At 38.3% G+C, this 27,483-nt stretch overlaps 1 protein-coding gene across 2 annotated transcripts; it reads left to right on the forward strand.

The window, feature by feature from the left end:
• Positions 1-334: 334 nt before the first annotated feature.
• Positions 335-27,341, forward strand: LOC111507733 (uncharacterized). Of its 2 annotated transcripts, none has more exons than XM_023163078.2 (3): positions 335-608; positions 665-1,145; positions 19,468-24,850. In XM_023163078.2, the coding sequence occupies exons 1-3, from the start codon at positions 489-491 to the stop codon at positions 19,482-19,484; spliced, it is 618 nt and encodes a 205-aa protein (XP_023018846.1). In that variant the 5' UTR covers positions 335-488; the 3' UTR covers positions 19,485-24,850. The 2 variants fall into 2 exon arrangements, with proteins under 2 accessions (XP_023018846.1, XP_023018844.2); XM_023163076.2 differs by lacking the exon at positions 19,468-24,850 and adding an exon at positions 26,548-27,341 and having other exon boundaries at positions 345-608.
• Positions 27,342-27,483: the final 142 nt, after the last annotated feature.

The following is a 27,483-nucleotide window of genomic DNA, read 5'->3' on the forward strand; positions in this document are numbered from 1 at the left end:
TCGATTACGTCAAATGTTTCCCTCTTTCACTCACTGAAGTCTCTCTCTGAAACACTTACCAACGACGCGCGATCTTGAAGTGGGCTCTTTGTTGTTCATCTACTAGCCTGGCGTCGGAAGACGTTGGTGTCAAGGCTAAGGGCAAAGTCTACAATGCCAATGATCTGGGTTCGAGTCTTATACCGATAATTTTTTTTAACATATATACCTACCCCATCTATACCTTTATCTTTCCTTAGTTTTTTGTTGACGCTATCGTATTCTTGTGGTAAAGACATGGTAAAGATCTAACGGTCTAATGTCCAATCGAATTTCAAACTCATAGCCAAAAAAATAAAATAAGAAGAATGGAGAATGCTGTCAAAAAATCAATAATGTAACCTGTCATAAAATTTATTATTGTTTTGAATCATAAAATTTCAAAAATTTTATTCTGAGTAGCCTGTTAACTGCACCCAGAAATTGATTTTTATCCATTATTTTCCGTAATGGATACTGGAAATTATTCCAATTTATGTAGGGCTTGCTTATGCTCTTCTAATGATCTGAAGTCTTTACATGATTCCATCGATTTATTTATAACATTTGAACATATAACTTGTCTACAGGTATATAATATAAAATATATGGACTTCAAATTTTTCATTCATCACTTTGTTCGAAGATTGAGGAGGGTGAGGAGATGCCACAGAACATTTGTTTGAAGTGTGCCCTTAAGTTGGAAGATATTACAAAATTCATTAGGATATGCAAAGCTAGTGATTCATATATTAGACAACGGTTGACTGAAAAAGATAACATTGAAATATGTGACTCATCAATTGAAGATGACATTGCCAATGACTACGATAGCCAGAGTGTTATTGAAATGAACAGCTCCTCTGTCTTGGATTCAAAACCAGAAGAAGCAGTTATCGTACCCCTAACAGAAAAAAATAAATTAGATAGAAAATCTTACAAATCTTCAAAGAAAACACGTTCAGAAGAATGTTCATGTGATACATGTGGAAAAAAGTTTACTAGATTAGGAGGATTGCAACGTCACATGAAAATTCATTTGGGTATCAAGCCTTTCAAATGTACAACCTGCTGCAAAACATTTTCTCAGAAGGCAACTTTAGAAAGGCATTATTTAACACATACAGGTAAGAGATATAAAAATCATATTATATATAGATAACCCAAGATCCCAGAGCTCCAAATATGTGATTTTAGCAAAGTTATTATTTTGTCAATAAATATAGTAATATGTAGATACTATTTGTCTTGAAATAATTTTCAACAAATGTAGGAATGTTCAAAATAGAAACATAAGTATTGTCAAATATGGAAAATATTCATGAAATAATTCAAATTCATTTAAGTAAATACAGCCAAGTGAGTACTTGAGTTGCAACAGTATAATTCATTGAACTATCTTCGCAGTATATAACTCTTCAAATCAAATCAGATAAACGATTCCTACATCAACCCTTTTATAATGGCATATTTAGTACTATTCTACATATTTCATCAATTTCAAGACACAGCTACAGAGATGATCTTTTTAGTATCAACTTGATTTAATTGGTTGTAACAAGGATGAAAAAAAAAGCTTGTCACATGGAATATCATGAAATGTATTTGCTATATTTGATATACCTGATCCTTCTTGTTCATTTCATGAATGTTTATTTTTTTACTTCCATGCTTCATTTCACCAGTTATTATCCAGTTTTTCTTCAGACAAGAAATTGAGTGAATGAAATTAACATTTTACTGTGTTAAAGAAGGAGCAATGATTAGTTACAACTGGAACAATAAAAAATACTCATGATTAGTCAACAATATATGATACATAGCATCCTTTCAATTTACAAATGAAAAAAAGGAAACAAAACAATTGACATTTGCATTTAATCAGCAAGAGTTCTTATTCCAATGATAGCGTGCACTCAATACATCAAAGAGAGATGATAATAATAATAATACGTTTATTATTTACCACAAATCCACAAACAATATTAAGTTTCAATTAAAAAAAAGTTAGGTAAATAAAAGTTGAGAGTTCAGTTTTCTTTCAACACCAGGAGGAGAGAAACTGGTCTTCCATTTAGACCCATACTACAAACTAAACTTAAAACTAAAATATACTTACTGACTAGTACCAGTGAACAAGAAGATGAGAGAAAAGCAAGAAAAAAAAAAAGATAAAAGAGAGAGAGAGAGAAGATATGAACCCTTTTTATAATTTATTTTCACTTGTGAGGGCAGTGATTCCTTTAGTGGAACAAACGTGAGTCATCAGTAATCATTTTGATTTTCAGACCATTTGATAGCTTACATTGTTTTCATGTTGTTTATTGAAAAGTTCCTACATTTTCAATTCCATTATACTTTACAAATAGTATTTTCACAACTAATAAACTTACGAGACTTCCTATTTCACAGTAAATAAATTTTTTATCATGATTATAAATTTAAACCTCAAATTGAGGATAGCTCTGTCTAATGTTCCCCATACTTAAAAATGAAACTGCCAGATATCATGAGTGAAATGTAAAATATAAAATATGTTTATACAGAGTAATAGGTTGCTGAAGTTATGAAGTTAATCCAAAATCATAACATGGGGTATTTCACTATTAGTGAATTTTAGAAATATGTATAAGCAATTCTTCATCAAAAGCTTAGGATGTTCGAAGCAGTAGTCACATCGTTTTGTTTTCATTAGTTTGTAGGTACCAGTTCGTAGACTTATATCAAATGCACATAGATGCATAGAAAGCTTGCTGTTTAAACTGATTCACCTTTGTATTCACTCCTATAAATAGGAGTTTTCAATGAAATAGTCTCGAGTATTATGTATGTGGACAGTTGATATTACCTGAGAGAATTTTTTGCAGGAATATTACATCATTGATACAGCTTCTGTGAGAAAGTGGCTGAATAATAATGATTTTTTCTACTTCGACATACTCATATTGCTCTAGGAGTAAACCCAATTTATAAGTACAGCACCTCAAAAATTTTTCTTGTACTCTTTCAATTTGTTTGACCAGTCATAGTGTGGAGATTAGACAAAAGACCCATACTCTAGAATGGATCTAACATGATGGATGTAGTCGTTACTACGTGGTAAGAAATCATAATGAAGAAAAGAGAATTGAAACTTTCTAGAAACAAAGAAAGTTTCAATTCTCTTTTCTTCATTACCTTTATTGTGTTATGACTGAAGTCTGCATGTCCTGAAGGTGAAGCCCAATATTTTATAAGCTTTTGCTGTGATTTCATCAATTTGGTAAGAAAAACTGAGTTTGGAGTCAAATTTTATTCCTAGGTCTTTTATCTCATTGACACGTGTTAACTGATTACCAAGGATTTCATATAGAAAATTGGTAAAGGTTTTCATCCGAAAGAAAGATATTGCAAAACACTTCTTGACATTTAAATTCATTTTATTGGGTTGACACCAGTGGCCTAAGTTCTCTATATCTTCTTGCAAAAGATTGGCATCATAGAAAGTGTTCACAGGGCGAAATAATTTCAGATCGTCAGTAAATAATAAAAATTGGGAACTCCTAATTGTATTTTATACAATTTATAAATAAATCAAAGACAAGTGACCCTTTGGTACTCCAGAAGATAAATTAATTGCATGTGAAATATATCCAGCCACTTTCACACATTGTGTTTGCCCATTCAAGAAGCTCTTGAACCAACTCAACAAATGACTCTTGAAACCAAGAGATATTAATTTGGATGCTAGGATATCATGCTTGACCCCATCAAAAGCCTTGGAAAAGTCTGTATAGTAACGAATTGAAGAATTAACTGTCTTAAACAAATTTATTTTTAACAATATTTCACTATCACAACTAATTTATATGCAACACTTAGCAACTAACGCTTAATTTATCTTCACGGTTAGAATTCTTTCTTTAAACGCACGATTCACTTTCTAGATACAGACTCCCTCTCTGAGCGAGGACCCGACCTTTTATATTGATAACAAACGTTCTAGATACCTCTAGCGGTTTCGGTACTCATCTATTCTTTTCGTGGCGGTTCGTCGATCGAATTCCTTTCGCGGTGAGTCATATGTTTGGTATCTGAGATAACGATCAGGGCCGGCTTCAGATTCATTACATTGCCCCCTTCTTAAAGACGTTTCGTCCCGAAATGTTATCCTTGGCGTGTGTCGATACCTGCAGGACTGCACTGTGAAGTTCAATGGAAGTAACACTCCACAGTCTTCATGCTCGGTCGTGGAAGATGGTTACCGTACACCAAAATCTGGATGCCGCTGGATCTGAAGATCATTTCCAACATTTTTCTCACAATTCTCCAGTCCAGCCTGTCGAGCCCAGAGGCTAATTTCGGGATTGCCAATTCCACGAGATTCTGGTCGAGCATCGTCTCCTTCAGTCTTGTAAGACTCCTCCAGACATCTTCATAGGACGGTTTGTCTCGAGAATGCTTTTTGCTCACCAAGTAGAAGATGTTTCTCTGACCCTTCTTCAACTGTAGAACTCCTGTCCGTTTGACCTTCTGTCCGTTCGACCTTCTGTCCGTTCGAGTATAAGGACATGAATTGCTGGAACGCCATTCCATCCTCTGGTGGTCTGAGGGCGCGAACTTGATCGTGATTTCCAGCATAAGGAGCCAATCTATTAAAATGGACGACCCTAGGCTTTCCTCGAGGTGGCTTATGGATTCGGTAGACGAAGTCATTAATCTTTTTCATGATTTTGTACGGACCTTCCCACGAGTTCCGCAACTTCGGTGGTAAACCACGGCGTCGCTTAGGGTTGTACAGCCAAACTAGGTCACCGGTTTCGAATTCTCCAGCATTCGTCTTGATGTCATAGGCCTTCTTCATTCTATCGCTAGCACTCCGCCATCGTGGATTTCTTTGAGCACCTCCCGTCGTCCGTTCCTGGGTACCACTGTCTGGCGCCTTTCTTCTCCACCGTCTTCAGACTCCAACACCCGCTTCAGAACCCCGTTTTCCATGGTGAGAGAGTTTCGTTGGGCCCAGTAAGACTTTAACAGCTGACGAATAACCTGCTACCTCTTGCCACGATGGTCTTTGATTATTTTTCTTCCATCCGATGAATAAACCAAGATCTGGTTCTTCCTTGATCTTATTTTCCTCCCAATCGTCGTCTACAGCTGTATTTCTACTAATAGCTGCATCCTTCTCTTCTGCTCGTCGACAATGTGTGCAGTCATCGGGGCATGGTCTCCGTGATAGGGCATCTGCGTTTTTATGGCTAGTCCCAGCTCGATGTTCTATTTTGAAGTAAAATTCTTGAAGTCTCTCAATCCAGCGTGCCACTTGGCCCTCGGGATTTTTGAACTGCAGCAGCCATTTGAGAGCTGCATGGTCCGTTCTCAACAGAAATCTTCCATACACGTATTTGTAGAAATGTTCTACACCTTTGACAAAGGCCAACAGCTCTCACCTGGTGACACAATAATTGCGATCTGGTTTACTGAGCGTTGTGCAGAAGTAGCCATTAACCTTGTCTTGTCCATCCTGGATCTGAGAAAGGACTGCTCCAAGTTCCACGTTGCTGGCGTCCGTATCTAAAATGAACCTTCCGTCCGGTAGGGGATAGCTCAAAACAGGAGCGTTGATCAAAGCTCTTTTCAATTCCTTGAATGAATGAGTCTTGGGATTCCTCGGACCTGTAAGTCGGATCAACGGTTTGGAGATGTTGGCAAACCCCAGCACATATCTGCGGTAGTAGGTGCTAAAACCAAGGAAGCTACGAAGCTGATGGAATGGGCCAATCCTTAACTGCTTTGATCCTTTGTTCGTCTACCGCCACTCCTTCCTCAGAGACAACGTGGCCAAGGTAACGGACTTTTTTCTGGAACAGATGGAATTTCTTGGGATTAAGTTTCAATCTAGAACTTTTCATGAACACCTCCATGAACACCTCCTCCAGATTTTTCAAGTGATCGTCGAACGATTTTCCGACCACGATTATATCGTCGAGATACATTAGACATGTCTTCCATGAGAGCCCCTTGAGAACCGTCTCCATCAATCTCTCGAAGGTCGCTGGAGCATTACAAAGCCCGAATTGCATAACCGTGAACTGCCACAATCCTGAGCCGATGGTGAAAGCTGTCTTTTCTCGATTTTCTGGGGCAAATTCAACTTGCCAATATCCACTCTTCAAATCCAGAGTCGAGACAATTGTGGAGCCAGCTAGCGTGTCTAGGGTGTCGTCGATTCTTGGAAGAGGGTAGCTGTCTTTCTTCGTCACGTGATTTAATTGGCGATAATCCACGCAGAACCTTGTCGAGTCGTCCTTCTTCTTCACTAACACGACTGGGGAAGACCAGGGGTTGTCAGAAGGTTCGATGACTCCTTCTTTTCCCATATCGTTGACTATCTTGTCTGCCTCTTCTCTCTTGGCAAGAGGGAGTCTTCTAGCTGATTGTCGGATTGGTCGGGCATTCCCAGTGTCGATTCTATGCTGAACCACATTCGTTCTGCCGCCTTTTCCTTCTCCAATATCGAAGATCTCTTGGTACTTCTTGACTAACTCCCTCAGTTTTGATCGGTGAGTTGGTGTTATGTCCTTGGAGGAAATGTCAATCAACTTCTCCAACTCTTTAGGTAAGTTGTTGGCTTGGCTAACAGAACTGCGTACACTCCGTATCACAGAGGAAGTGGACGAACAGTGCCCCAGCATGGTTCCTTTCTTCAAAGTCACGGGAAAGTAGTTGACATTCATGACCCTGACTGGCACAACTTTATCAACACGCAACAGGGTCTTTCCCAGTGCGATTCCTCGTCCAATTTTCTCATCGTGTATCTTGGGCTCGAACATTACCACCTTGCCGCTGCTCGCACTTCCGTCCAAGCGAGCCTGAAGGATGGTTTCAGCCCTTTCAGGTACGCACATGTCTTCAGCCAACAGGACCCTGTTCGTCTCTTCGCTTCTTCCATGAAGCACCAGCTCTTCTCCGCCGACACGTAGGACGCCGTCTTGGAAATTAAGCTCGAACCCTCTGGAATTCATTATGCCCATTCCAATGATTGCATCATCCTCGATGTCCGCCACCAATGCACGATGTTTCAATTTTGTGCTGCCCAACACCAATTCAATTGGCAGTTCTCCAAATATAGTGGCTGGCTCCCCTGTTGCGGTGCGTAGCTTCCAGCTTGACGGTTCAATTCTTGCCGGTGTTTTGGCAAAGATTGGCCCAAGAATGTTTCTCGTCGCACCTGTATCTAGCAGCATGGTGCAAGGCTCGTTGTTGATGAGGCCGTCTACGAAAACACCTTTGTCTTGTCGTTGGAGAACGGCAACATATGCGATTTTTACGGGGGCTTGTTGGGTACAGGCCGACGATTGCCCCTTCTCATCGACCACCTCTAGTTTTCCTGATTTGGTTTCGATTCTTTGAAAGTTGGAATTTTGCTACGCACATGTCCAACTTTCCCACAGTTCCAGCATCTTATTTGTTTCCTCTCAGGCAACACTTCTTTCATTACTTTCCTGATGGTGGCTTCAATATCAGCAAGCACTTGTCCATCTTCCTCGATAGCTTGAACTTTGCTCTGGCTCTTGCAGGATTGTTTTGCAGCCTCAAACTCCAGAGCGCTTGCCACTGCATTCACGAGATTTTTGGGATGTCAAGGCCTGCCTCGTTTCTTGGACGCGAAGTCCATCCAAGAATGCCTGAACTGTTAACCGCTCCATTACATTTTCGGGTGTAGCAGGATATGCCAGACGGACCAATCGAGCTATGTCGGCTTCAAACTCCTGTAGGGATTCTCCTGATTTCTGGCAGCGGTTCTGCAGCTGTGAATGGTAAACGTGCTCTAGGTGGGCCTGTCCATACCGCAGCTCAAGATGCTTTACAAGTTGGTCATAGTCTTCCTGTTCCTGGGCCGTGAGGGTTTGCAGAATATTCGTTGCTTCTCCACGCAACGCCAATGTTAATGCTACCGCCTTTTCTCCTGCATTCCATCAATTCGCTCTGGCCGCAGCTTCAAATTGTCGGCGGTAATTTGCCCAAGGAGTTTTTCCGTCGAACTGGTGCGGCTTCATGGAGAGCTTTCCTGGTTCAGAACTGGCTTTGAACTCTTTCAGTTCCGGAATTGAAATTTCTGTAACCGTTTCTGTGGGGTGGGCAGAATTAACGATTTGGTTTCGCAACTTGCTAATTGTTTCCTTTATCTCGCTGATTTCTGCCTCAAATCCGCCTTTGATTTCATCGCCTAATTTTTCTTTCATTCTCTTGATTTCTGCCCGATTTCATCTTTGATCTCCCCTTTGATTTTCTCTCTGATTTTGTCTATCTCTGTCTCGATGGTACCTATTCTTTCTTCGAGTAGACTCGCCACACCACAAAGTTCTTTCTTTAAGCCTTCTGCATTTTCTAGAAGCTTCTCCTCCAGGCACTTCGAATTTTGTTGAAGTTCATCTTTTAAACTCACCGAATTTTCGCGAAGCTTCTCCTCCAAACTCTTTGAATTTTCCAGAAGCTTCTCCTCCAGACTTACCGAATTTTGTTGAAGTTCATCTTTCAGCGATTTGGTGTTCTCATCGAGTTTGCTCATTATTGAACTCAAATCACCCCCAGAAACTTCGAATTAATATGCTTCCGGATCTTCTCCTGATTCAATCAAGTTATCCCATAGTCTCTTCTGGAGAACTGATTTCTTTCCGGAAGCATCTAGCTCTCTCTCCTCCAATTCTTGCTTCAATTCAGCGACTTTCAAGTCCACAAGGCGCACTTTCCTCGAACACATTTTGTCTCTTATTTTCTATTTTCCACAAAACTGAAAATGTCCACTTATTTTAATCGAGTCCGAAATACTTATTCATTTTCACAAGTTTATTTTTCGCGAGAAAGGTCTATCAGTTTATGTTTCCGTGGTCCGGTACTGTCCACTTCGCGAAACACAATGAATCACCAGTCTCTACGCGAACAAATAAGTCTTATAGTCAATTTCACCGTAATACAAAGAGTGTCCACCAAGCGCTCACAAATTTATTTTAAAAATCCACTTCTGATGACCAATTGTAACGAATTAAAGAATTAACTGTCTTAAACAAATTTATTTTTAACAATATTTCACCATCACAACTAATTTATATACAACACTTAGCAACTAACGGTTAGAATTCTTTCTTTAAACGCACAATTCACTTTCTAGATACAGACTCCTCTCTGAGCGAGGACCCGACCTTTTATATTGGTAACGAACGTTCTAGATACCTCTAGCGGTTTCGGTACTCATCTATTCTTTTCGTGGAGGTTCGTCGATCACATTCCTTTCGCGCTGAGTCATATGTTTGGTGTCTGAGATAACGGTCAGGGCCGGCTTCAGATTCATTACAGTATATATAGAGTCAACCTGATATTTATTTTCAAAATGTAATAGAATATAGTTTTGATACAGTAATAAATTTTTGTTGGTTGGCCTTTCATGTATGAAGCCATGCTGTTGATTTTATTTTTGCACATCCAAGAGACATTTTTTGTTACAGAATAATCCAACGTGTTAGAAATTTTTGATTACATGCAAATTGCTCTATAACTTTCAATATTATCTTTATTTCCCGATTCAAAAATGGGTGTTAAGAAGCCATGTTTCCAGAAATCGGGGAAAATCCCTGTTTTCAGAGACGTATTAAATATTGTGTGAATAGGATTTGTGATAGAATAAATGCAGTTTTTGATAAAATACAGGGGGATTCCATCTGGGTCAAAAGATAATTTAGATGGCAAACTTGCAATACGATCAAAAATTTCCGTCACACAAATTATGATTTCAACTATATTAACAGTTCTGGCATAATTAAATTCGAATCTAATGTAAGTCTTTAGAATAGACTGTAGAAAAAAAGTTGGCAAAAAGATTTGATATATCATTACCATCAGAACTGATCATATCAATATGTAGTGCATTTTTTCAGGAATTTTGTGTGAATTTTTCATTTTGTTGGCATGTGATCAGAAATGCGTAGGATTGTTAGATATGTTTCTCTCTATGTTATCAATATGACTTTTGTAACAATTTGGCTAACCAATTTACACTGAGCTGGCAAGTAAGTTTGTGATACTTTTTTTCTGATTAACTGCCGTAACTAAAGAGTGAACCAAGAGGGAAAATTTGATAATTATATTTTTTTAAAGGTACACAGAGCTTGAGAGCATTATACAAGACTTCGTAGAAATAAGAAACTGCTTGATTGATATCATTGCGGGAATTGAGCAGTCCACACAGGAAATGCATTTAAGGAGTTAATATCAGCGTTTTTTAAATTATAAAAGTATTCATTGTAATCGAGTTTATTGCTAGAAGTGTGTGTTATGATGTCAAATGAAAAAGAAGAATGATGAATGCTAATATGTAGTAGTGGGTCCGTTGCAAGTTAAATTATTATGTCATGTCTGTTGGAGAAAATTGGATCTAAGAAGGTATTAGAAATGCTTAATATACTAGCCTTGGGGGGATGATGGTGGAATGTAAACACAGCCAAAAATAATGGGGGAGTTGCCATACTTGGTTATTACAAAAATATTTTCAACGTTGTTATGCAAAGCTATTAAGTTAGCTTTGATTCTAAAATGAATAGCAATCAGTACACCCCACCCCCTCCACGTTTGTCGCTCCTGGTAGATTCTCTGTCACATCTGAATATATTGTATTGTTTAAATCCCAATTCTCCATCAGAAGTTTGACTGTCTAGCCATGTTTCCGACAGTAGCAAAGCATTGTAATCTAAGCAGTTAACAGCAAGTTGTAGATCTTTAAGTTTTGTGTGAGTTCCACTAGCGGTGCGGTAGAAACAGCTTAAATTTACTTCATTTGTGTTAATAACAGAAAAAGAGGCCTCAATTTTCTGGTCGGTTTTTTTGATTTGTTTGGGTTATGGTAGGAACATTGTTGATGGATTATATGGTAAGGTTTATTTCTAAATAATAATGTTGCCATGAATACTAGATTAGCTAATTTTCTTGAACCAAATAATCTACTATTGAACTTTCAGCATGGCTTAGAAGAAGTCAATATACAATCACTGACATAGGTGAACTTACGTCAATATTAATATTTGTTACAAAAAGGATTTGCAGCTTCATAACTCCTATTTAATTATATGGGAGCGCTTTCTACAGCTGGTCGTGCTGTCATCATCAAGGCTCTACTCAAACTGCATTGCAGTTATTAATGTTGAAAATATGTATCTGAGTTTACAAGCTCATTTAAATAAATATGTTGAATGTAATTACCTGAGTTCATGTATCAGTTAATCACCAGTTTACACATTTGAAAAATATTCAGTAATGAGGAATTATTTAACTCTATTTGTTCATTCAGTAAATGACCTGAATACTTAAATTTATTTGTAAACATTGAGTTTTAAACTTTTCTATTCTGAATGTAACACCTCAAAGTCGTTATTGAAGGCATATCCTTCTGCTAGAATATGGTTTGCAAATGTGGAATTGGTCTTTGCATTCAAGAAATGACTTCTATGCTCTTCGGAGAGAATGTAGTCGATAATACGCATAAACGCGATAATATACGCTCAATATAACTACGAAAACAAACCATGGACCAGGTCTACCCAACTTCAAGAAACGGTAGTGTGCCTTACAGGACATTGACATATCTTGGTGTTCTCACCAATAATATCGCACATTTTTTGGGAAAGAAAGGATTAGACGTGCCTCACAGAACAAATTATACTTTAGCAAATTTACTAAAAACAATAAAGACAAAACTCGGTCTAGGATAGATCGGGAGTATATAAGTTGACTTGTGATTTTTGCCTAAAACTTCATATTGGCCAAATGGGGAGAACATTTTCCCAAATAATTAGGGAGCATAGTAGTTTCTTAAATGGAAAGACCAGTTCCATATTTGCATACCATCTTCTAACAGAAGAACCAGAGTTCAATCACGACTATGATTTGTTACATTTGAAAGAGAAAAGTATGAAACTTGATCTTTTAAAATGTTGAGAAATGGATAGGGTCATTTACTGAATGACCGAAGAGAATTAGATCAGTCTCCGTTACTGAATATTTTTTCAAATGTGAAAACTTAATTACCTGATACATAAACACAGGTAATTTCATTCTTTACATGTTTATTTAGATGGGGCAGGTTGGCTGTCTTTGTTCAGCTTTCACTGCCTGAACCACTACCCGCTGTTTTTGCGAGTGCATTGGCTTGGGAGCAAACGGTCATTGGATGCCTGCTTCCACGTAGCTCCGCTGGATACGGGAATGACATAATCACTTGTCCTGTTATTCCCTAACTGAATGGCATCTCAACGATGGCTTGATACTAAGGTGTGTGTATCCGTACCGAGAGGATGAATGACACTGAACCTATCAGCTGTCTCTACGGTACCTTCGAGATACCGCACCCTTTCGTCGTAGCATCGCCTTGTCATGGTAATGCGGGGCTCTGCCGTGATTGCCCTAGCTACTTGTGGGATTTTTATGGACTGAGTACGCTGAGTCTACAGAGGAGATGGATATCGAGCTTACAACTCCGACTGACCTCCCTGTAACTTCAGATCAGGAGCGAAAACTTATTAACTCTCCAACTCCTGATCCAATAACTGAATCTTGCACCAAATTCTTGAGCAGCGTACGCAGAATCTGTTTCAGGTGGAGGAACAAACCCCCCATGAGCAGGTTAGCAAACGTTTGCGCTCAAATGATGATTCACCGAAACCAGAGGCGAAAAAGCCCTGCACGGCTGAATCTAAGGCATCGTCAGGTGTAGCTGATGTGCAAAAACCCTCATATGGAAAGGTTGTCGCGGGTATCAAGGTGGGAATCTTGCACCTTGATTATCCGACTACCTCATTAACTGGAATCTCTTCAGGTGGCTATTTTGTCGGCCTCAGAGGTTATTCTAGATGAAGGGCCATAGGTACAATTTCAGAGCTGCATTTTTAGGCCTGGATGGTTACAGGTCGTGAGGATTAGGTTAGCTACGCTCTCCTGCAGGAACCATTGACAGGAAAAACAGGCCGAGTAGCCGGATTGAGCAATATTCCTGGTGAGGTAATAGCGTGCCCTGGGGTGAAACCCAGAGCATGCACAGGCTTCTGCACCCAAGACGTGGTGGCCATTCAAATTTCCATATCGGACAAGAAGGGTAAGACGAATATTATCGCCTGCTCCGCCTACTTTCCGGGAGATTCGGATACCGTACCTCCTCTAGCTGTTAGACGACTTATCGACTACAGCAAAAGGAACAAACTTCAAATCGTAATGGGATGTGACGCCAATTCACACCATACAGCGTGGGGCAGCACGAATATAAACTATAGAGGTGAGTTACTCTTTGATAATAAACTAGGGTAAGGACTGTTTGTAATTAATGGGGGCTCGGAACCAACTTTTGTCACTAGTAATAGTCAAGAGGTATTAGACTTAACCATCAGCTCACATTCTCTGAGATACACCATTGGTCTGTATCTACTGAACCTTCTTGTTCAAACCATAGATATATTCTTTTCAATATTGAAACAGGTCTAAGACCAGTAGTAGAATATCGTGACTCAAAATCTACTGATTGGAGTGGGTATAAAAACTCCCTCCAATCGTACTTTGAGAACGGATTCATTACTATTCACAGTTGTAATGATATGGATACAGTACAACAAGGAAATTAGAAAGGCAAAATGGGAGTGATGGAGGAAGTTCTGTGAGAGTATCTCGCAGCACAAGAATTCACAAGATTCTATGTGAGAGTATCTCTGATTTACCTCGCAGCACATGAATTCACAAGATTCTCTCTAGAGAGCCGACTGCTGGTCGCTTAAACGACCCGATGGAACATTCACGACCTCTAGTAAAGAAACGTTAGAGCTTTTGATAGAAAACCACTTTCCTGGAAATCTGACTCTCGATACCAACAGACCTCCCATCTTCGAGGGCGTTAAACGCCCAAAAAAGAACGATGGACGTTGTTCACAGTTGGTGCCTGAGGGAGCAAACCTGTGATAATCCCTTCACCAGGAGGAGCAAATCGTACGATCTAACGCCACTTTCCCCTCATTCAATTTGGTACAGAGTTGAAATATCTTGACATTGTCCTTGATGAAAAACTCACCTGGAACGCTCACTTGGAAAAAGTTTTACACAAAGCCAGACTGTCCCTATGGACATGTCGAGTCGAAGGATTTATGGTAAAACTTGGGGTTAAGGTCCCAAACAAATCCATTGGATTTATGTGATGATTGTCAGACCAATGATCACTTATGGTGCAATTGTTTGGTGGCCGAAGGCTTTACAGAAAACGGCCCAGGTGAAACTCTCTGGCTTGTAGAGGTGGTGCCATCAATACTACACCGTCAACGGTCATGGAGATCCTTCTAGATCTACCTCCTTTCCACATTTCTATGGAGAGGCCAGATGGACTGCATACAGACTTGTGCATATTGCTAATTGCACAAATCAATTTAATGCATAGTGCCACGGAATGTTAGTTGATACTGGAAGTCATAACATTCTGGAAATGACCTCTGACTTTATGCCTCCAACTGTCAACTACGAACTGCCTTATAAAGTACAGTCCCCGAGTAGAAACGACTGGATTCTCCGAGAGAAGGAAATATTAAGAGTAGATTGTTGTTGGTTCACAGATAGATCAAAAACACCTTCCGGTTTTGGTGCAGGTGTTTTCAGTCGCAGACCCAGGGCAGAGATGTCAACCTGCCTGGGAACCTATGCGACTGTATTACAAGCGGATATTCACGCTATTGAATTGTGTGCGGAGAGATTGGAAGATCTTGGCTCCTACGAGCAACGTCTCAGTTGGTAGCAAATTGCCAGAACTCTCTCGATAGGAAGACGTAACAGATTGTCTCTGGTCTGGATTATGGCCATACTAGCCTGAAAGACAATGAGGCTGCTGACTCCCTTGCAAAGGAGGGTGCTGCAAGCAGCTTTATCAGAGCAGAACGTGTCATTGGCATAGCATGAGTTTGATTCAAAGACGTGTTGCGTTTTTGTAGTGAAAATCTCACAATATAGTGTTTCTTGAATAATTTATGGATTTTCATCAAGTATCGGCCGATTCCATCACATATCAATGAAAATGAATCAACAAATAATTCAGCAAGCCAAGTCAGTAACATTTTAAGAGTTGAAATTAGTTATCCAAGTACTTGGGAAGAACACAATTATAATCATAAAGTTATACAAATGATACATTTCGTCTTGTCTCTAAAATCATTTGATTTTTTTTTTTATTTCAAAATAACCGCATCAACCGCGAGGAGAGCGGTTGATGCGAAGGATCATTTAGATATAACGTATTCCAAAAACACTTTATTGTGAGATTTTCACTAAATTGTTTTACAAAAACGCAACACGTGTTTCGCCATACAATGGCTTCATCTGGCGTGTCTTTCAACTCCTGTTGAAAGACACGCCAGATGAAGCCATTTTATGGCGAAACACGTGTTGCGTTTTTGTAAAACAATTTAGTGAAAATCTCACAATAAAGTGTTTTTGGAATACGTTAGTATGGATTTTCATCAAGTATCGGCCGATTCCATCATATATCAATTAGATATAATTATATTTTATCCAATATACGAATAGATTATTAACTTTTTTGAAATCTATGCTCAAAAAAGTTAATAAAGAGTTCAAGTTAACTACTTCTAATGCAAAACTGAGATCACTGGGAAGTCTTGCCTCTTGTCTTTCATATTCAAAAACTGGGCACTCCACGATTATGTGCTTCATACTGTTGATCACACCAGAGACTTCACATCCGCACCATATTCTTTCTTCATAAGGTGTTGGTGGGTTAGTCTTGTGTGTTCGATTCTAAGACGGTAGTTCTGGGAGCGCATATCGGGATTTATCCCTCGTAATTTATTTGTTTCTATGGCCATCCGTCTTTCTTTCCAAGTGATTGTTAGTAGTTTGCTTATTGTATTGAAGTTAATCTGTGTGTGGAATTAATTCAAACAGTTACGGAAATAGTAACGGTAATATTGCGAGCGGCTGCATTGGCTTTCTTGTTGCCTTTGATTCTAGTATGGGAAGGTATCCAGACTAGTTTAATACTTTTTTGATCCTGCATTAGCCTAGTTAACCTTTCCTTAATACGAACAAGCAGTGCATTGCATGGGTATAGCTGTCTGATTCCGTGGATTGCGCTGAGAGAATCGGTGAAAGTGATGTCGCAACTCAGTACTCGCTTGGCTTATTAACGAGATGATTTTATTCACTGTTTCACCCATTCATCATTCATCTAAATAATGAAAGAACTCATTAAAAAACTATATTAAATATTTATTGTAACGAAAACAGGGAAAATACTTCAAGAATAAACTTACACTAAAATGCTAATCAAAAATTAAATAAATCACCAAAAACTTACATTATACTGCCACCCAGCAGGAATAGAAGATCAATAGATACTGAATAAATTTCTCAATACTGTCTCTTACTGATCTTGACCTCCCTCAATATTTATGAAGATTTATACGCTGACATTGCAACTTTGATTCGGTCACTGTATGAAGGTAAAATGCTCAGTATGCAATCTGTGCAAAGTTTGCTCATTTGGCGATTGTTTTATATTTCTATATCCTGTGATCGTATCAATTTCGATGTCTATGAACTTGGAATATTAAAAGATGGAATTCTGAATACTAAGTGTTTTTGTTTTAGAATATTGAAGTTGAGGTTGGAACACCTTTCAATTCATGTATTTACTTAAATGAATTTGAATTATTTCATGATTATTTTCCATATTTGACAATAACAGGGTTACCTTCCAGTCTTTCACAGTGTGCTACGGATTGGGCTATGGCGTACAATTCACCTGTATAAACACTACAGATTGACGGCAGACGATAAGCATGCTCCGTATCTGCTGTGACGACGGCTGCTCCCATACACTTAGAAGATTTGGAGGCATCTGTGCATAAGTGATTGTATTCCTTGTAGTTAGAGATTAATTCAGAGAAAGTTTTCTGAATAAGAATTGGTGGGGTATCATTTTTCCTGTGGTCCATGGTGGTAAAGAGAAGAAACCACATGACATGACGTTTTTATGAACTATAGGGTTAATAGGAATGTTTGACATTTTTGCATAGAGAGGTGAGGTAACTTTATCATTTTGTTCAAAAAGATGGAGGAATCTGTTATTGGAGGTATAATGATAGGCGGGGTTGTTTTTATTAGGGAAAATTCTATGCTATTAACTCTCACAGGAAAAGATCTGTTTTTCAAGAAATTTTCTATAAAAGCAAGTAGGTTTCCTTGGATATCCCACTTTTTCATCTGTTCCAATATGTTGCGATTCTAAACTATACTGAATGCTCGACGAATATCAAAAGAGATGGCTATAATCAGTCTGGATGGCTGACTGTAAAATAACAAGATTGTCTGTTGTTGACCGGTTCTTTCAAAATCCACTTTGTTGGGGAACTATTAGGTTATTCTTCTCTAGGAAATACTGTAGTCTGGCGTTAAGAATCTTCTTTAACACCTCATACATGGTGGAGATAAGGGAAGTAGGTCTATATGAATTGGTATCAGATGGAGATTCATTCTGTTTCGAAAGAGGCAGCACGATAGATTTAGACCAAGATGTGAGAAATTGTGCGATATAATGTGTTGTAAATCCCTAGAAGATAATGTTTGCCAGAGTGTGGGAGTTTCTTGAAAAATATTTATGAAATGTCATCAGTATGATCTTACACTTTAGACAATGCCTCTTTGAGCTCATCCATGGTTATATCGACATTTAGTGAATTTTCATTGTCATCTTCAATTAAAAAAGGTTTGGCGTCTATGACTTTCCTCATTTCTAAAAAGTTATTGTCAGAGTTTTCACGTCATTATCGAAATTTGGGAAAGAAATATTTGATAACTTGGATTCAATCAAATTCTCATATTGAGTCCATTTGTCATGATGTATACTTTTGAGTTTCTATGTGTCATGTGGGATGATATACTGATGTCTGATTTGAGATTTCGTTACTTTTAATCAGGATTGGGAGATGATTACCATCGTATGATTGTAATGATACTTTCCAAGAGAGCGATATAGAGATCATTGGCGTGCAAAATGCTAAGTTTACAGCAGAATGGTTGCCAGATGTGCTGTTAATTCTCGTGAATTCACCATTGTTTAGTATAACGAGATTGGAAAAATTGATATACTCCTCCAAGACTACTCCGCGATTGTTGGAAGATAAAATAGAAATGGGCATTGAAATCGCCTATAATAATGAAGAGTTTTGGCAGCTGTTGTATTGTTAAGCCAAGATCTCGATGGAATATATAGGTTACAGATGCATATTTTTCGTGGGGTTGTGAGAAGAACTGCCATGACTTCGAGTACTGACATTATTGGAACCACTTCTGAAGCGATAGCTTTTTCAATATAAATAGTGACTCCACCGCAGGCTCTAAGTGGACTATTTATAATTTTATGGAATGAATTGTAAGATTTGATTTCGTATGTATGGTCAGTCTTAAAATTAGTTTCCTGCAAGCATATTACTATGGGGTTCTCTTTATTTATTAGAAGTTGAAACATTTCCAGGTGGGAAAATACTCCATTTATATTCCATTGAAGAAAGGATGATGGTATTAAGAAAAAGTAATAGAAAAAAGGGGGCCAGAAAATTCAGTAGGTTTCTTGTAAGATGTCGATTTTATTCTCCACAAAAATATAAACAAATAAAATGCTACGAAAAATATCTAGAATTATGCTGTAACCTAAATAATTAAAATAAATCAAAGAGTAAACTACACGTATTTATTGTTGATGGAGAAGCATTTTATTCTCTGAAAGAGTATTTGGCAGGATTATCATTTTAATATAGAGTTTTAGATATTTCTGGGAGGTTAATCACCACCCCAGTATTTTAAAAGTTGATTGTGAATTTTTTATCAATGTTTAATATCAAGATTTCATACTAGTATGTGAGATCTTTTTTGACTATTCCGATAAACACTTATGTGTTTACCAATGTATACCGCTTTAATGATACATAAAGCTATTTACTTACTTTGTATAATCTATTCTCGAATAATCACATCAAAAACGACTTCCAGTGTGTCAAATTCCAAGGACAATGTTTATTATTGCAGTGAGTTAGCATTAGATTGCTAATTCAAGTGCAAATTCTGGGTGAAAAAATACTAATTGATTTTCTGATATCTGTAAAAGGGCCTCTTTTCAAAACTAGCAAGTATACATACATTTCTTACATGATACTCAATTTATTGTCAAAATATATATTAGCTTTGCTGAAATGATGCAAATCTGGCGGCTCTGTAATCTTGAATTAATATATTTACTCCAGAATGCCAAAAATATTTAATGAGAATACTGCAAAAACTTCGGACAAGTTGAATGCACATGTGCACTGCCAGCTCAATGTATAACAGTAGAGGATTTAATGAAACTTATTTTCTTATATATTTGATTTGAATTTTTTGCAGATACACTTGACAGATGACTTTGACATTTGTTGGCGACTTCGGCAGTAGCCGAAGTACAGTGGGTACAATTATTAATTTTCCCGAGCCACCTAGAGAACATCATAGCAATTCGCAGCCATCTAAAATAGCAGATTTCTACCTTCAACTAGATACATTTGTGCCAGAAACATATCTGATTGGAGACGGATTCGAATTCATGATTTTTGGATCTCTGTATCCTGGTTGGACTAAGACTAGTTCCCGATATCTCTTGGAAAATTTAAAATAACTAGAGGAAATTACTCAAAAGTTCTCCACTGTCTTCTTCAACCTTTATTCGTTTTTACCGCTGTTCATTTCCCTCAAGGTGATACATAATTTTTCATTTTTTTTGGTAACTCTTTTCTGTTCTCAGATCTTGGTTCTTGGAATATTGATACCAAGTTGAGACGGAGTTTCTCATCTTCTAAAACGGTACATATATATACTATCTGACTGTTTTGTTGTGCCGTACTGCCATTGTCGTTGAAGTATCTTTTTGCCTTATGAATTTTAGGGTTCTCAATCTTAGCATCAGTTCTTGCCACAGACCTTTTCCGATCGAAATTCCTTCCCTAATCGAAATGCAGTTCTATGGATAGTCCATGTATGAGTAACGCCTCTGCTACTGTACCTTCCAGCCTGTTGAATTGAAATAGAAACAATCTCGACCATTTGGAGACATTATCCATTACAGCTATCAGGTATTTATTGCCATCATTAGTAATGGAAAAATGTCTAAATAAGTATATCTACTGCGACTCTCTCAAAGGGGGTTCCGCAAAGATACTGTCCTTTTTTTGAGATTCATGATACACTGAAGAGTATGTAATTAGCAGTTCTCAAGTGAAACGACGAACAAATAGGTAGGCGAGGAAGTGTTTGCATCCCAAATCATCCGTCCATGGTGCCGTGGATATTTGAGTTTGGAGTGTCTATATGATAGAATGTTACTGGATGGAGCCTGTAAAGTCTTCAGGAGTTCAATGTATTATTTCATTAGTTCGGATTCCATTGTGTAATATAATATAAATTAATTTGAAATCCCTGAAAGAATCTGTACAAAATTAAAAAAAGATTAACCGAAAAATAACAATTCTATTAGACAATGGAAGTCCGAACTGATGAAATACACCACGAACCATTGTCAACCACCTTCAAACAAACGAGTTCTCTGTATGATCTGGAACCACGAGAGTCTAGGAATTGGAACATTTTTCTTCTAGACAGCTGCTCGACGGCTGATGGACTTGGTTTAATTTTCGACACTGGATGAGTTGACCACAACTGAGTCATCAGGTTGAAACTCGTTCAGCAAAAGGCCCACATAAGAGCTTCAAAAATTTTTCCACTCCTTCGGTAACTCGAGCATTAGCCGATGCATGGCAACTTATCACAGCACCCGACATTTGCTTTCCTCAGGTCGAGTGGACTGATGTCGGAAACTCTCGGGTTCATCATGGCTTGCCAGGATGGTGTCTTTAATACCTAAGTCTACTGTAGTCGCATGATGGGCATAGAGTCCCTGACGTCAGATGCAGGGCCTGCCGCGAGGCGCCTGAGACCATTTCAAAGTAGAAATGCTTTTATATTTTCCAGTCCGTTTCATGTTTGATTTAAAATATTAACAAAAAGAAGTGTAATCAATGTGATTTTATCGGGATCTAGTATTTTGATCATATATTAATAACTTGTGATGTTCTGTTTGAAACCTTTGGTGTAGTAATGAATATTACTGTAGTAATATTCATTAGTAATGAAGATTAAACTCCTCTTGAAGATCCAGTGTCACTGTTTTTCGATTTTGAAAGCCGTGGATTTTTGGAATTTCTTTCTGACGTTTCGCTGGCGCGAGTGGTTAGCTTCTTCAGAGGTTTAACCATCATGGCTTGCTGTCCGATGACTAACTTTTAGGCTTCGTAAAGCGTATTTATGCCTTGTCAGATAATCAGTTGTATTGGTACCTGTATTTGTACCTGTACTTGTACATGCACTTGTACCTGTATTTGTACCTGTACTTGAACCTGGAACATTAACAATCGTGCTGCCTATTGTCATTCTGTTCGTTATTCTCGAATTGCTCAAAATCGGGTTCCATATTCGATTGAGGTTCACCGCTTCTTCTTTTCTGTTGAAATTCTCCATGTGTTTGTGGATTTCTATTGACTCCCGTACCAGTCGGCTATAGTATCCCTGGTTGGGGGCAATTAGTTCTGTGTTTTCAAACAAAATTATGTGGTCTCCTTCACTAAGCGCGTGTTCTGCCACAGCTGACTTGTCCGCTTAGCCTAGTCTGCAGTTCCTTTTATGCTCTTTCAGTCGTGTTCCCATGGATCGTTTGGTGGTTCCGATATATACCTTCCCACAAGTGCACGGTATGCAATAGACCCCTGCTGCTGATAATGGATTCTTTTTGTCTTTAGCCGACCTGAGGCTTTGTTATATCTGATCCTTTTTCGCTTTTGGAACCGTGGTGCTCTTCGGTTTCATGCCTTTCCTGATCTCGGAGGTACTGTATCAATTCGATCTCAAGGTCACTTCAAGGTATTTCAGTTCCCTCTCCAGATGTCCTGGTTCACATATTCTCCGAGCCGGTTCCGTTAGAGTGGAGATGACTCCTCTCTTATGGCTAGGATGATGGTTCGATAGTGCGTGCAAGTATCTATCTGTGTGTGGGGTTTCGATACACTTTGTGGGTTATTATGGTACCACATCGTTCTACTAGTACATCTAGAAAAGCTATCCGTTGGTCCTGCTCAATCTCCATTGTGAATTTTATGCTAGGGTGTTGGGCATTCAAGTGGTTTAGGAAACGGTTCAGGGCGTCTCTTCCATGTTTCCAGATGACGAAGGTGTCATCCACGTAACGTAGCCACAGGGTCGGCTTCAATTCAAACGTGTATCGCTTTTCCTTCAAACCGTTTCATGAAATAATTTGCTATCACTGGGCTAAGTGGACTCCCCATCGCAACGCCATCTAGTTGCTCATAGAAGTTTCCCCTCCATTGAAAGTAACTTCCTGTGAGACATGCTCTAAAGAGTTCGACGACGTCATTCAGGAACACGTGGACTATCCCCCTCAGAGAGTCTTCCAGTGGGACATTGGTAATCAAGGGCACCACATCGAAGCTGACCAGAATATCCGTCGGCTCCAGCGTTAAGCCCCTAATTTTACCAACGAAGTCTGTCGAGTCCTTAACGTAGGAGTTGATCTTTCCCACATGAGGTTGTGGAAGCGAGGCCAGATGTCTCGCCAAGTGGTAGGTCGGAGAGCCCGGGGTACTGACTATCGGTCTCAGTGGCATGTTGGTTTTGTGTATTTTCGGAAGCCCGTAGAGCCTAGGTGGAACAGCTTCAGTTCTAAGAATGACTTTCTGTGCAGTTTCCGACAGTGAGGAAGATCTAATGATTTTGTTCACGTTCCTTAACTTAGATTGCGTTGGGTCCCGTTAAAGTTTGCGATAGTTTGCCGGATCTAGAATCACCATGGCATTTTCTTTGTTTGCAGGAAGTATCGTGATGCTCTCATCAGGCTGCAATCTCTTTTTTAGGAGGACCTCGTATGTGTAACCATTATTACGTGAATATGGTCAATTACGTCATTCAGATAGACAAGGCAAGTCTTCCATGAACCAGTCCCATAAACCTTTCAAAATCGGCTGAAGCACCTCACAATCCGAAGAAAAGGAGTCTGAACTGGTACTGTCTACTTTCAGCAGAAAATACGGTCTCTTTCTTGACGTTAGCGTGGACTTCGTATTGCTCTTTAGGTCCATTATAGAAAACCAATTGCATCGGACGAGCTTCGTGAGTATTGACAATTCTGGTCAATACATACTTATCACAGTTGGTTACCACACGTGTAGGCTCGCAGAGTCCCAATATTGTTCTCTGTGGCTTTCGGAACAGTTATTGGTGTAGGTTTCCCTATATGCACGAGCGCACGGATAATTATTAGTCCGTTCCTACCCCAAGTCCGTTTCGTGACTTGGGGTAAGCCGAACTAATTGGTATTTCGATGACTGCCACACTCCTGAAAAATCTCCTTCAGTTGTTGATATGAGAGCTGATATGGCTCTGATCTTCTTGCCTCTCATTTCAAGAGCTTCCGCAATCCATTGATATTCGTTTTGGCTGATTTTGTGAAATGTTATGCAGTATTTATGGTACTTTATAATCGAAGTGCTACAACGTGTGCATTATCTCTTTTCTCTTGTGACAAGGCGTTAGCCTTGTCGATGGTACACGACTCATGATGCCTGTTCATGGAAAGGTGGAGGCTTCAAGACTGTCCTTGTTATAAGAGGTGTAGGTGGTCCCTAGTTTTCATTTAATTTTTTTCACTTGAATTTATTGACCATCTCTTTCGGTCATGGATTTTTCCGATTACATTTTCAATTCATTGTACTCAGCTGCTGTAAGTCAGCACTTCATCTCGAACTTCTTCAACTTCACCTCGAAATTATATGACTTTATTTCGAACCTCAAATATTTCATCATTCACTCTGTTATTTCAGACTAATTTTTTTCTTCTATTCCTATAGGTATCTTTCCTTCTCCGTTCTTGTTCATCCCTTGATTCATTTTTGTGATTTCTTGTTGCTCTAGTCTATCATCAATACCTATTTGTATCCTTTTTTAATGTTCTTGACGTTTTCCTTTCTCTTTTATTTCTTGTTTTCTATTCATTTCATACTCTTACTTTTCTTTCCATTCCATTTCATGTTGTTCTAGTTATTTTCGCAATGACTCTTGTTCTCACCCTTATTCTAGTGGCTTAAAGATCGTCGCGTGTTTTTTCTTTTCCATCTCTTTCTTTTTCTTCATTGCTCTCTTTGTTTTCCTTTCACGCTCCTACCGTTCTTCTTTTTCAATTCTTTTTTTCTTTCACTGATATCAAGAATTCGAGGCTGTCGCTGCTTATGTTACTTCTGTAGATTCTCTAATAAGTTGAGTGGCAAACTTAATCTATTAATAATTTTATCATCCGAAGACTCAAAAATGCAATTTCAAACTTTTGTACTTCAATATCATTTCACTTGTTCATTGCTGTCGCTGTTGTGATTTGACTAAAGCGCTCGGTAATTTCCTAAATAAACACGATGAAGTTTCTGGAGCATTACCACTTTCTTTTGTGACTTACATCATTTTCATCGTTGTTCATTTGCCTTCAAAAGATTCATTATTTCTCGATCATTAGTGACGTTATGCCTCAAGAGATTGTTGGTCCTTTCAAGCCTCTCCGAGTGGTGAGAACAGCTTCATTGAATTACTCCTGTATTATCTATAATACCCACAAACAAAAAATAATACATTTTCACTATGTTTTGTTTTATTTAATAAATAACAGGCAACAACTTCACAATTGTTTGGAACTGAACTAAGCTTAAGTCTACAAATCATTGAATTTATATGGAAATTCTTTGTGACTCTGAATAAAATATAAGTGAGCAATTCTAATTTATGGATAAAAATATGTCTAAACAAGTTTGTATTAAATTCAGTCATCATCATTGAAGATAACATTCGGAATAAAATCACTGTCAGCATATAAATACTGTAATCTAGGTAAAATGGGCACAACACACTGTAGTCCAGGAAAATTGGATAAAAAGATGGAACTATTCGGTAAAACCGTCTATGATGATATATCGATTCAAACGTTCAGGAGTCTATGCAGGTGGACGCATTCCATTGATTGCTAGAAGCCGTACTTGCTTATTTACCGCATTATAAATAATGAGATCAGATTGGATAAAAACTCAGCCCTTTTTAAAATAATTATAAGTATTTTTCGTAATGTGCTAATATTGCTCTCCTACAATAATCTATATTAATTGCGTAAGAACTAATCCATATTTTCGCGGTTACAATTGTCAATACTGACTGGCGGGTGCATAAACTTGTCAGTAAAAGGGCCCCCGCGCACTGAAAATTTTAATCACCAGCAACTAAACAGTTTACTCACCCATGATTTGTCCACCACCGCGCTCGCTACTAAAATAGTTGCCTCTCAGCTCAGTGTACAATGGATATCGTGGAAGCCGCCTGTGCTGTTGCGCTTATTCTGAGGCAGCGAAAAATTAAGCAAAGGAACAAAACGTTTTGGGTACATCCATTAATTAGTTCACGACTTCTTGACGGGAAATTTTATAAGCTCTTCGACAGATTGAAAGAACATCCAAACAAGTTCTTCAATTATTTTAGAATGAGCATAGAATCTTTTGATCGTCTATTGATTTCTGTTGGCACACGTATTACTTACCGAAATACATCATTATGATAGGCTGTACCACCTCAAGAAAGAAAACATTAATTAACACTACCAAACATTGATAATTTATTGCAAACTAAATCACAAAGTACAAATAAAAACGATTTATTAGTATTTAATTCGCAAATGGCATTTTTAGTAAATGAAAAATTGTTTTAGAACTTCTTAAAATAAACCAATTTTTTTTTAATTTTATCAGCATACTCCTTTAGATGCGTATTGTACAACGCTGGCCGCTTCTCGATTGCCAAAATAAACGTTTCAACAATACTGTCGTCATTGCTTTGAAAAATAGGAAATGCACATATACTCCAGACCAAGGCCGTCTAGCAACTGAATAGTTGACAGTGCGCGAGGTCACAATGCTGTGGCGAGGTTACGAAGAAATTCACGTTGCTCATTTCTGCTGGCAACTGTTTAGTCACCCTTGGAATAGTTCTAGACGCAATTATTAGTCACGGCAACTTAAAAGTCTCCCGTGCGCGGGGCTGCATCCAATACCGTGTGCATCATTTATATTTCTTTAAAGCAACCGAACAATTGCTTTGACAAAGTTGCCAGTGCGCGGGGGCCCTAATTTTACCAATGAGATACAATGAGATGCTGTAATTCAACTAAGAACAAACATTTCTAAATCAGATGTTATTGTTCCAAAAGAGTGGCAAGGGTTATGCACATTTCAACAGATTATATATGTAAAAAGAGTTGGCAATCTGGAATAAGTATGTATTGTACATATCTAACCTAAGAGGTAACTTCACAGATAATTCAATTTTTCAATTTGATAGGTGAGAAACCATTTGAATGCAATTTATGTGGAAAAGTGGGTAGAAGGAAAGATCAGCTCGTTGAACATATTCAGAAACACCATTCAAACGTTACAGATTTTGAATCAATTATTACTGAACACGAGAGAGCTGACGTCAGTACTGTGGAAACTGAAACGGAAATCAAAGAAACATCTTTAGAAACTGAAGAAAATTCTTCTGAAGAAAAAGAGATTGAACACAAAACCAAAAAACGAATTGAAATATGTTTGTGTAATCTTTGTGGCAAAGTATTTCGAAGAAGAGGATATCTCAAAAATCACATGGCCATACATGCAACAGTGAAGCCCTTCATTTGCAATATTTGTGGAAGAGGTTTTACCCAACGACATTCTCTAACACGGCACAATTTAGTTCACACGAAAGAAAGGCCTTTCCAGTGTAACTTGTGTGGTAAGACATTTACCCGTAAGGAAATATTAACAGAGCATATTAAAAATCATGATGGATCATCTCCTTACCTTTGCTTCCATTGTGGAAAATACTTTTCAAACAAAGATTACTTGAAGAAACATCTTAATTACTACTTGACTGGCAAAAAGGTAAACGAAATACTGATGATAAAAAGTGTGTATGTTCACATTGTGGAAAACAGCTGCACTCAGTTTCATATCTAAAAACTCATCTTCTGATGCATAGTGGAGAAAAGCCTTATGAATGTCATATTTGCGGGAGCAGGTTTACCATACAAAGATCTTTAAATCACCATTTGAATATACATAAAGGTATCAAGCCTTTTCAGTGTACACAATGTGATAAAGCTTTTAGAACATCTGGTTCATTGAGGAAACATGTACTTTTGCATACTGGTGAAAGGCCCTATAAATGCACAAGTTGTGACAAGGGATTCATTAGAAGGAGTCATTTGAAAAGACATTTTCGAACACACTGAGATTG

This window comes from Leptinotarsa decemlineata, unplaced genomic scaffold (assembly GCF_025532065.1).
Source record: "Leptinotarsa decemlineata unplaced genomic scaffold, Ldec_3_MD MMD2_tig00026328_RagTag_RagTag, whole genome shotgun sequence".
In the NCBI taxonomy this organism is placed as follows: domain Eukaryota; kingdom Metazoa; phylum Arthropoda; class Insecta; order Coleoptera; family Chrysomelidae; genus Leptinotarsa; species Leptinotarsa decemlineata.

Coding starts and splice junctions, on each gene's coding strand:
- LOC111507733 (XM_023163076.2), top strand. CDS start 489: ATGGATACTGGAAATTATTCCAATTTATGTAGGGCTTGCTTATGCTCT. Junction 609..664: donor AACATATAACTTGTCTACAG/GTATATAATATA, acceptor CTTTGTTCGAAG/ATTGAGGAGGGTGAGGAGAT. Junction 1,146..26,547: donor GCATTATTTAACACATACAG/GTAAGAGATATA, acceptor TCAATTTGATAG/GTGAGAAACCATTTGAATGC.